The following is an 11,945-nucleotide window of genomic DNA, read 5'->3' as shown; positions in this document are numbered from 1 at the left end:
CCATCTTTGGACATAATCCCTAGTACCCATCTGATGCTCCAGTCCAACTGATAGAGGAGCAGAAGGTGAAACTTGCAATTCAAATTGGCAAGATTTACTCTATCAGGGAAATTGAAGAATTGTATATGTAGTTTTTAATGAGTATTTTTGTTTTTAACTCATGAGTTAGGGAACCAACATGAAGTTTGAATATTGGTACTACCAAAAATATTGGTGGTGGTGTCTTTAGCTCACTCAAACAGAATTTCAAAGTGCACTTTTTTTCCATGCATGTCGTAGAATGGAGATTCAGATAGCAATGGGAGAGGCTGTGATTTTCTTTTTAGCATATGACTGGCCAGGTATCCTAATCCTGTCAATGGCATGTGTTGGAAGGATTTCAAGGTTAATCATCAAATTGTTTAGCTGCATTGTGAATGACTTTTCTTGGCCATCAAGTCTTGAGGTGGAACTCTGAGACAGAGCTCTGGCTCAGAGGTCAGGAATCTGTCCACTGCATTATTACTATAATCTTAAGATAACAGTGATCGCAAACTCCAAAAAACAAATCAATAACTTAAATTATCAACAGTGATTCAAAAATAATTTGTTTTATTATAAATTAGTTCTGGCATTTGAAATATCCCACCCAGATGCAGAAATTATAACAATTTTTAACTTCTTTATTAAAATTATATAGTAGACTTGCCAGATAAAGTTAATTGCAAGATATTCAACAAAATAGAAATAAAAATACAGAGCTGAAACTATTTAAAATCAGCTGTTCCTGAGAAGTCTGCAGACTTAATTATAAATCACAAACTGTCTTAGAAATTGCCAGTTCGGCTGTTATGACATGGCCAACAGCTAACCAAAAATTAAACTCATTTTGTGATTTGGAATGCAGTTTAAAATGCAAACCAACCTATACTACAATGTATTACAGGTTTAAAGTTAAGACGCAATCTTTGTTTGTTCAGACCCCTGAAGTGCGAAGTCTTAAATAAGGTAAATAAAGTTAATGATTCCTTTCTAACCATATCATACATTTCTTTAGTCTAGTTGATACAATTCCATATTCTGAAAATTGAATGCAGATTGTGTTTTATGGTCACTTATAATCTTAATACTTTGGTCATTGGGATTGATTTCCTCAAGAATTTGCAGTGGAGCCGTAGTAATAATAAACTTAGGAGTGTTCCCATCCTTCTGGTTACTTGGAAGGTCATCTTCATCAAGTACATGACCATCATCCACTTCTACACACTGTTTAAATTGTACTGATTTTTTACAATTTACAGATTGTGGTTTGTCAGCATATATTGTACTTATGTGAGAGGGTGACATAATTGACTCACTTTTCATTTTAACCTCACTAAGTTTACTTGCATTAACAGCAGTCCAACTGTTACGGTCAATCAACTGATCCATGTCATTTGGAACTTTTATATTTGTTCCTTCTCCTGCCATAAGTAACTGGTCTTTGTGATTAGACACAGACTCAGGAGCATCATTTGCTAAGGATGTCTCTTTTTCCAATGTGTTATCCTCTGCAATAGATTCAGAGGGGTAAATTTCTCCTGTCTGTGGTTGAATGTTCGATGCAGCATTACAAGCTTCATTGTAGTTAACTCTGTCTGGCTTCAGGAAAAGTCTATGGGAACTGGTATTCTCACTCTCTTGTTGCTGAAATTATAAAATCAACAGTATTTGCCTGAATTAAAAGATTAGTTGTAAAAAGAAAAATCACATCACTGATCAATTTCTCATTTACAAGGCCTCTGAACAAAAATGCCAATAAAGGCAGCCAAGGATTTGACAGATTTCAGTTTACATTGTAATGGTTCCCTGGTATCTTATCACTGTTTCTGTGGTTACTTCTGTCTGTTGGGTTTGAGGGAACTGTTTGATATGCAAGAATAATAGTACTGAATGTCATTATAATTACCTGAAACAAAGATCAGCAATAACAACATTACACTGCAATTTTAAATTTTCATCGAACGCTACCAAAAAACATAAGTAGAATGTAAATGTATAATTTTCAGTCTGAAGCAGGTTCAACAATCACAGGTCTCAATTCCTCAATATTTCAAAAATCTATCAAAAGAAATTCGCTAACAATTCAAATTTTTAGTTACCAGTGCAGTTAGAGTAACTTTCAAAACAAAATTGGATACCTAGTTGAAAAGGAAAACATTGCAGTGACAGAGGAAAGAACAAGAGAGTACTAATAATTGGACAATTCGTTTAAAGAGCTGGCACAAGCATAATAGACCAAATAAGATTCTATGATTCCACGACAAGAGGTGGTGGATGTAATATTTCTCTTACAGTTATTACTACGAATAGTTTAATTGAATGAAGAGTAGCAGGAAATGATCAATTTCCAAATGCACTATACCTAATACGGAACGTTTTAAAATGTCCAATAGTAAATACGAATAAGATTAACCTGGAATCAAATTTAAGAGAGCTATATAATAATTTTTCTATAATATGTGATCAATGAAAACTACTAAAAGCTAAATCCTGAATTATCTAACCCTATTTTTTTTCGGGGACACAAAAACATCCAATTTGGAACTGAGAAAAGTAACAAATACATCAAACTTAAATCATGTGCAAACATACATGTTAAAAGCAAATTTCTGTTTTAACTGAGATGCATCATTTCCTCAAAATGCTTGGTTCTGAAGATTCCATGTTATTTTGTCAATTAAATTGAACAAATTTTATGCAAAAATAAATGTAAGAAATAGGAGGAATAGGCCATACAGCCCCTCAAATCTACCCTGCCATTCTGTAAAATCAGCTACTTTGCCCCAGGTCTGGACTCCTCTTGCGTGCCAGCTTCTTAAAACACCAGTGTACCAGTATGGGTAGGGTAACAAAGATTTCTGTTTTTCATTAGAATAGCATCTTTAGGTGATAGGATAGCGAGCTGACTAGCTCGCTGCCTTCCTTGCCATGCTGGATACTTGTAGAGAACTTATGCCCACAGACGATATATGGTTAAAAATGACATTAGTTGGGGCAATAAGTGTCTGCAGTTTTCCTTCACTAAATGTTGAATAAAATAGCACAATTCACTTTATACGTTCTTGCATTTGGATATTGGATAAGCATTGAATTATGCTCAGCCACAATATTTACTGCCATCAAATACCTAACAACAATCACTACAGGTTAATGCAGAACAATGAGCATTCTTTCAGCAGAGATAAAAGAGGAGAAATACAGTAATTGACAAAGATCATCTTGGGAAATAACATACTTTTGAATCTTCTTAGTTAAATATACAACAACTTATTTCTGCTTCGTAAAGCAATGCCATGACTGTTCTGCAATGTTTATCTCAATGGTCAATACAGGATAGTTTGTGAACGATATTCTGTTCTTGTTGAATCTTTGAATCTAGTTTCACATAACTCACCTTAGAATGAATAACAAGACCACTTTCACTGATTTCCGTCACACTAATTAAAGGATGTTTTCCTGATAGCTCATTTGGGACTGGATCCTCCAAAGTAGTACTCAAGAATTGATTGATATTTTCTGAAGTTACAAATAGTTTCTTCTAAATAAAAAGAACACTTTGTTCACGCATTTAATACAACATCTGATGAAACATACTTAATTGTTTATGCACTTTTACAAAACGTACTCCTGAAACAAAACCTATAAATCATTTAAACTTAACTTGATTCCTACAATATTGTAGTATTTTCATAAAGTGTCAACCTACATTAATAAGAATGGGTTTTGGTACTGTCTATTACTGGTATATGGTATGAATGAATTAAAACCACATGCAAATTTAACTGGTCTCTGAATAAAACAAATAAACATATAATCTTTCACTAAATACTTAAAGGCAACAAACTGATACTGTTCTAATAAACTGACATTCAAATTAACTTTCAAATGAACCAAGTGTCTTGAAATTTACATTGCCATTCGCATACTTGTAAATCTACAAGTGGGAAACTGCTCAGTCCCAACTACCATTTATAGTATAACTAAAAAATATAACCAATTATGAGAAGTTTTAGTCACGTAATTTTGTATTAGATTGTGCAATGTAACATGGGCATAAGATGGAAAAAAAAGCAGTGTTGAATATACTACAGCAATACAACTCCTTTTGTTAACTGCCCTCCCTCGTCAATAATTGTCTATGCAAGAGATTCTTGAATCCGTTATACTGCTCACAGTGCAGTCTCCTTCAAACTGGAAACCAAACTCAGCTCAGGGTCTAGGCCCGAAACGTCAGCCTCTCTGCTCCTATGATGCTGCTTGGCCTGCTGTGTTCATCCAGCCCTGCACCTTGTTGTCTCAGCTCAAACTGTCCATTGCAGGTTTAACCTTTTTAATGAAGACACATTAACTTCTTCCATTCCCACACCTTGATTTCTCCAATGTTGTTAAGTAAAGATTGCATCTTTTTATTTTCTGTATCTTTGAAATGGGGAAAGGTCTGTTATATATTGACATTTCATAATTGCTTACTCTTGAGTATAATGTAAGCTGTCTCCTAGGTAAACAATGATGGGCAATGCTCTCCCGAAAATTCCCTTCACCCTTCCAAATGGGATTGTGGACCTACCTACAGCATATGGAGTGCAGCAGTACAAGGCATCTCATCACCACCTTCTCAAGGGCAACTAGAGACAGGCAATAAATGCTGGCCATCAGCAACACCCATGTCCCATGAGTGAATTAAGAAAAAAAACTGGGTGAAAGGTGTACACACATTGCACCAGTACATAAGTTAATATATATGCTAAGCATACACAATGTTTGCAACAGGCAAGTGTTTCTGAAATCAACTTTCAATAGGTAAAGAGACAAAGATATTGCAGTAAGGATTTTTTTGTAATTACTCGTTAAATTTATAGCAAGGAAATGACTGCATAAATGCTTTTATCATACTGACGATCCCTGGGAGAGCACCGTCCATCATTGTTTACCTAGGAGACTGCTTACGTTATACCCAAGAGGACAATTTCCGACAATGTTCTACAATTCATTATGAAAGTTTTTTTTTAGGGACTAAGATACTGCATTGCCTTTCATTAACCTAATTACTAGTTTGTCCCTAAAAATAAACAGCAATAGGATGATTTTAAAATGTTTTCAGTATTGCTTTTAAAAAAGCTACAGGAATGCACAGACTAATTAGGGAAGGCAGAACAATTATTGTTGCAATTGCATTTTGTATGTGGCAAGATATTTCTGGGATCTACAAAGTTACCTGCAAACAGTTGCATGTACCTCCAACATGAAAGCTTTGCCACAAGCCTCGACACTCAGGTGATTTCATTAACACAACTGCAGCATTGTCTTTAGATATATTAACTATTGTTTCTGTGGTGTCCAGCTGATGTTCTGGAGGAAATTGAACTCTCAAAGAATAGAAGACATCAGAATCCTGAGTCCCAAATATAACACTATATTCATGAGTTTGAAGTACTGACTTAAAGCTTTCTTCATTAATATTTTGCACTTGCAGTATGAATGTTATAGCGTCTTTGTTTTGATGGTAATGAAAGTCAGGACATACTGGTTCTGTTTTCTTTAAATAGTCATCTAAGTTGAATGCTGTGTTTGCAGAGGAATCTAATTGTAGATAATCATCTACTTCCTCACCCGCAGAACGACTGCATACCTCTTCCAAAGACCCAAGAGATTCTTTACCACTCATTGCATTTGTGACGTTTTCCTGTTCTTCAGGATCTACCTCTGAAACAAGTTTGGAAAAAGCAATTACGTCATTTGGTTTCACTGAAGTATTATTTGAAACTAATGCAGTCTCTTTAGCGACTGACTCTGTAAGAGTTTTGCTTTGGCTCAGTTTCAGGTGTTCATCGTTCTCAGATTGCTCCAAATTGGAATCTTGTAAGGTGCTAAGTTCAAATTCACTTTCTGGATTCACACAAGCACCAAAACGCTCTCCATTTTGATGAGGTGAATGTCTTTCAAGCTCATAAAATTCTGATTCACAAAATGATTGGCCACTCTCTGTGGACTCATTCCCTGATTGTTCAAAATCACCAGCAGAAAACTGTCCAATTTCTAGGGTTTGCTTCAGACGTAGCACAGGCAAAGTAACCACAAGCTGTCTCTTCGATTTGTTAAATGTAGCTGACCCCAGATTTTCATCTACTGGATAAGGTAGATTTAAATTAAGCTTGTAAGCCGGTTTCTGTGACTCCAAACTTAAAACTTGCTCATTTACATCTAAACAAGCATTCTCAGCAGACTTAAGCAAAGGGAGGTCAATAGTAATCACCAGTTCTTTAGGTCTAGTGCTGGGAGCAGCTTCACGAGCGTATCGATAATCTTGCAAATCAACATGTGACCTGTGAATAATGGCATATTTGGGTTGAGTCAACTTGCTGTCTTGTGTTTTTGTATTCTTGTCCTTCACAGCAGATTTTGAACTTTTGCTTGTTGTTTTAGGTTTTGTGCCATTTCCAGAGGCCATTTCTGACTTTGGGGAACCATAGGGGTAAGGAAACCGTAAAGGGTCATCTTCATCTGGAGGTTCCTTGGGAACACCAGGAATAGGTTTTCGAATGACAGCAGCCTCAGGCATTCCCTTGTATTTTGCTTTTAAAGTTTTAACATTTCTTAAATCTAGTTTGGCATTTAGTTGCTTCTCGATCACTTCAACTGAAGTTTGATCTACCATTGTTTTGAACTTCTGGTTTTTATTCGCCATATACAGTGTGTCTGAATGAAACACTACATCGTAAATCATGTGTTTTCTGCCATCTTTACCCAGATCTTCTCTCCCCGGCGCCAGACTGTAGGGAAGAGACCAATGTTGTCCCACTGTCCCATTGGCACCCTTTCCAGCTTTGCAAACGGGTTTATTTATCAAGTCGTTACTGCACACGTTGATGAAACATTTCTGGTCCCCATTGACGCTGGTTTTTAGGACATAACCTGGTTTGGGATGCACGAACTTAACGTCCATGCCCCTCTCTTTTTCAAGTTGAATGATTTCCTCTTCGTACTTTTTTTTATTTTCCGGATTGGAGATTTCTTCCGCGTATTCACAGAGCATTTTTCTAAACTTTTCATCTTTAAACGCTGTGGAGAAGCGTTCCACTTCATCCTGGGTCAAGTCCAACTCCTCTAGTTTGGAGAAAGACGCCATTTTACAACTCCGCCTCAGCGCCACTTCATCCGCCGGGCGAGGTCGCACCCTGATGACGTCAACACACGAAAGTTTGGCGATCCTTCACATTAATCTCCCCCTTTATCCAACTCCGAAAGTATTATTTTTAAATCTGTTCAGTAATTTGTTTGAAAGTAACGCAATTTTATGCCTCGGGGATGTAGAACGTTGGGTAACTACGTGATGCATAATGTGTGGCGGATTAAGTTCGGAATCAACCCGAGGTGATGTGTCCTGGTTGCCAAGGAGACGTCGATCAAACCCGAACGGAGACCAGGCCTGAGCGCTGCTTTGTTTACGATCGGATTGTTAGCATGTTGTAAATAAACTCTGGTTGTTGTTATACAAATATTGCCCGCAGTTGGGAACTGCCGAAGCAAATAGTTTCATTGGTGACCCTGCCCGTAGGTTCTTTTAAATTAAGAAACCAAGTTGAACAAGAATTTGGCTCAATATCATAATTACATGGACGCTGGATCGCCAACCCTATGTGATTATCATCTTTCAAGTGGTAATTTTATCTTAAGTTGTTAGCTGTTGATGTCAAGCATTAGAAACAGTAAGCTTTCCTACTCTCAACTGTCAAAACAAAACTCAATAGATCAAACTACGTACCAACTGTACAACACTAGCAACGTAACTCTAGCACTGATGAATGTGAAGGCAGTGTAGAGGGTACAAAAATGATTTACAAGAATTGTTCTGTGGATGAATAAGCTGGAACTGTTCTTATTAAAAATAAAAGATTGAGAGGGGATTTGGTGTGGAGGTGCCGGTGTTAGACTGGAGTGGACAGTGTCAGAAGTCACACGACATCAGGTTATAGTCCAACAGGTTTATTTGAAATCACGAGCTTTTGGAGCGCTGCTCCTTTGTCGGTTGAAGTGAAAGGACGCGTGCAGGCACAGAATTTATAAGCGGAGAGATAATGGCAAGATAATTCCAGGTAATTAAGAGTGTCAAAAGATAAGTACAAAGTCTTTTGACACTTCTAATTACCTGGAATTATCTTCCCATTATTTCTCTGCTTATAAATTCTGTGCCTGCACGCTTCCCTTCACTTCACCTGACAAAGGAGCAGCGCTCCAAAAGCTTGTGATTTCAAATAAACCTGTTGGACTATAACCTGATGTCATGCGACTTCTAACTTTGTTCAAACTATGAATCAGGACAAAGAAGATAACATCAACTTATTTGTTAAAATATTTTTAACATCATAAAATGGCCCAAGGCATTTCATAGGAGCATTATACAACAAAGTATGTCAGTGAGGTCCACAAGAATTTATTAAGTGAAGTGACAATAGAGGTCAGTTTTATGTAGTAACTTAAAGGAGGAAAATCTTAAAGCAGTGAAGTAGGTAGAGAAACAAGGAGGTGTGGAGAAAGTATTCTAAAGCTTAGGACCTAGGCAATTTTAGACCAATCATGGAGCAACTACAGTTGAGAGTGTGCAATAGAGCAGAATTAGAGGAGCAAGGCCATGAAGGGATCTGGAAGGTAGGACAAGAATGTTTTTAAATATGTTGTTTGGCAGTTTCCAATGCAGGTCACCAAGCACAGGCAAAGAAAACCGAACTTGGTGCGACTTGGTGCCCCTAGGTAGCAGCAACATAGTATTGAATTTTACATTCAGTTTAGGCAGAAAATAGTGGGTCCTGGCTAAGATAAACTGGCAAATTAGTTTAAAGGATAGGTCAATAGAGATGCAGTAGCAAGCATCCAAGGAGATATTTCAGAATATACAGAGGAGATTTATTCCAATGAATAAGAAAAAATCAAAGAGACAAACTTACCATCTGTGGTTAACAAGAAAAGGTTAAAGGTAGCATCAAATTCAAAGAAAAAGCATATAGTTGTGCAAAGAAAGTGGGGGGCAGGTCAGAAGACAAGACAGATATTTAAAAGCAGCAAAGAATAACTAAAAAAAAGGAAATAATTATAGAGTACAAGAGAAAGCCAGCCAGAAATATTAAATCATAAGGAAGAGTTTCTATAAATATTTCAAGAAAACAGTTAACAATGTGTTAGTCCTATAGAAAGTTAAACTAGAGAATTAATAATGGAAAATAAGGAAATGTCTGATGCAGTGAACAGATATTTTGCAACTGTCTTCAGTATAGAAGAAATGAGTAACATATCAGAAGTAACAATAAATCAGGAGATTGAAGGGAGCGAGGTCAGAGGAAAATCACAATCACTAGAGAAGTGGTGCTGAGTAAATTGTTGGGCTGCAAGCTTAAAATACCCAGGCTCTGATGGGCTTCACCCTAGAGTTCTTAAAAGAAAAGGCTAGTGAGATAATTAATGTATTTGGTTTTAATTTTCCAAAACACTCTCCATTCAGGAATGGTGCAACTGGGTTGGAATATAGCAAAAGGGAGGCATAAAGCAGGAAACTACAACAGTTGGCTTAACATCTGTCATAGGTAAAATGATAGAAGCTATTATTAAAGTTAAAGGAAGGCACTTGGATAAGATTAAGGTCATCAGGCAGAATTAATATTACAAGGGAAATCATGTTTGACCAATCTACTGGAGTTCATTAAGGATATAATACTTGCTATGGATAAAGGGGAACTGGTAAATATACTGTAATTAGATTTCCAAAAGTTATTTGATAATCTGCCACATCAAAGGTTGTTGTGGAAAATAAAGCTCACAGTGTGGTGATTGCATATTGGTGTGGTTAAAAGATTGGTTCGCTGATAACTAATGTAGGCATGAATGGGTCCTTTTCAGGTTGCTGGATGTAACAAGTGGTGTTCCACAGGGATCGGCGCGGAGATTTCAACTGTTTACAATTTATATAAATGATTTACGTGAAGGGACGAAGGATATGGTTGTCAAATTTTCTGATGTCACAGATGTCGGAAAGTAAGTTGTGAAGAAGACATGAGAACACTACAAAAATATATGGATAGATTAAATGAGTGGGCAGAGATCTGGCAAAGGTAATATGCATAAATCATGAAAGATTAGTATGCATGTAGATAGTAATTGGGCAAGCTAATAGAACATTGTTTATTGTCCCAGAGGACTATAGGGCTGCCCTCATTAGAGATGACTGGTGGTGGGTTTAATCCAAGGATCACCACACCTCAGGTGAGGGGCAGGGTGAGAAGGTAGAAAATTAATGGTAACCTCAACCAGTGCAGGAATTGAATCCGTGCTGTTTGCATCACTGTGCATTGCAAACCAGCCAACTGAGCTAACTGACCTCCTACTAATTGATATTTGCAAAGGAATAACCTGCTGACTGATGCTGTACGTGGGTTCCACCATGGCCCCTTGACTCCTGATATTACACCCTCGTAAACATGGACAAAAGGGATGATACACGGAGGGGTGGCAAGAATGACCACTTAATATAAATTAAACAGAACAGAGAATGGAATACAAAAGGAGGGAGGTTGTGCTTCAATTATACAGGGCACTAGTCAGACAGCAGTTGGAGCACTGTGCATCCCCATATTTTCACTTTATTTAAGGAATGATGTACACGTATTGGAGGCAATTCTGAGAAGGTGGGCTTTTCTTATGAGGAAAGGTTAGACGTGTTAAGCTTTTATCCATTGGAGTTTAGAACAGTAAGAAGTAACTTGATTGAAATACAGAAGATCCTGAGAGTTTTGACAAGGTAGATGTGGAGAGGATGTTTCCTCTATGGGTCACTGTTTAAAAATCAGGTGTCACACATTTAAACAAAGACAAGGCAAAAAATATTTTAGAGGGATGGAAATCTTTGGAACTCTCTCCCTGAAAAGGTGACAGAAGCAGAGTCCTTCAATATTTTTAAGTCAGGGGTAGGTAGATTGTTGTTAAGCAAAAGGAGGAAGACAGACAAGGGCAGTGACCGCATGGGAAGTGAACCAAATGGAGAAATAAACCTGCATTGCTGTCTGACCCAACAGTGAATCTGCATAGCTGACTATTCTGCTGTTTGATTTCAAGTATTTCTGGATTTTGGTGTCATCTAAGAGAAATTAGCAAACAGCAGAATTCACAGCTGACCTTGGAGAAACCTGTGTGGAAGAGCTCACAGCAGGAGGGCAGCTAAGTGGCCTTTTTAAAGTATAACCTTACTTTTTTTAAAAATCTACAATATTGAGTAGATTGGGTTCTTTTCTGATTATATGTTTTATTGAAATCTGTCACTTGATTAAACTTTAAAAATATAAAACATAAGAATTAAGTTAGCCTGTAACAGTGTTTTCAGAGCAGGAGGACTGTGCTATTTTCTGGGTCTGCAGATTGTTAAGGTGCAAAGATAGCCTTCAGTGGAGTGATGTTCTCATCCTGTCAGATGTGGGAGAGTAAGGAGAGTTTGCATGTTACTGGTGATTATGTCTGCAGGAGTGTGTTTGGTTGCAAATCCTATTGGATCGCATGGATTGTTTGGAGTGGCAGTTAGAGGCAATGAGGAATTTATGGGAGCTAAGGGTGTGATCGATGGCAGTTGCAAGAAGCAAGATAAACTGAAGATATAGGTAGATGGGTTATCTCCAGGAAGGGCAGGAGGGGGAGGCAGGTCGTGCAGGAGTCTCATGTGGCTATCCCCATCTCAAACAAGTACGCTTTTTTGGAAAACGTATCAGATGATGAACTTTCAGGGGAATGTAGCACTCACAGCCAGGTTTCTGGTACCAAGACTGGCTCTAATGTAATGAGGGGTATGTCAGGTTCCAAGCGATCGATTGTGATAGGGGACTGTCTCGTCAGAGGCACAGACAGAGGTTTTTGTGGCCGACAGCAAGAAATCAGAATGGTGTATTGTG

General features: G+C 37.5%; 1 protein-coding gene across 1 annotated transcript; it reads right to left on the bottom strand.

Moving 5' to 3' along the window:
• Nucleotides 1-574: 574 nt before the first annotated feature.
• dnaaf2 (dynein axonemal assembly factor 2) lies at nt 575-7,206 on the bottom strand. The gene is made up of 3 exons (XM_048599786.1): nt 5,237-7,206; nt 3,416-3,559; nt 575-1,665 (listed from the first exon to the last, which is right to left on the bottom strand). The coding sequence occupies exons 1-3, from the start codon at nt 7,145-7,147 to the stop codon at nt 1,033-1,035; spliced, it is 2,688 nt and encodes an 895-aa protein (XP_048455743.1). The 5' UTR covers nt 7,148-7,206; the 3' UTR covers nt 575-1,032.
• Between the last annotated feature and the right edge of the window lie 4,739 nt (nt 7,207-11,945).

This window comes from Rhincodon typus, chromosome 8 (assembly GCF_021869965.1).
Source record: "Rhincodon typus isolate 14 chromosome 8, sRhiTyp1.1, whole genome shotgun sequence".
NCBI classification, from domain to species: Eukaryota; Metazoa; Chordata; class Chondrichthyes; order Orectolobiformes; family Rhincodontidae; genus Rhincodon; species Rhincodon typus.
This window is presented reverse-complemented; position numbering and strand designations above follow the sequence as displayed.

What these genes read in the sequence shown, in the direction of transcription:
- dnaaf2 (XM_048599786.1), bottom strand. Translation starts at nt 7,147, where the DNA reads ATGGCGTCTTTCTCCAAACTAGAGGAGTTGGACTTGACCCAGGATGAA. An exon ending in GTACATGCAACTGTTTGCAG is followed by an intron (nt 3,560 to 5,236) that starts GTAACTTTGTAG and finishes CTTTTTATTTAG; the next exon opens with AAGAAACTATTTGTAACTTC. An exon ending in GTCTTGTTATTCATTCTAAG is followed by an intron (nt 1,666 to 3,415) that starts GTGAGTTATGTG and finishes TTATAATTTCAG; the next exon opens with CAACAAGAGAGTGAGAATAC.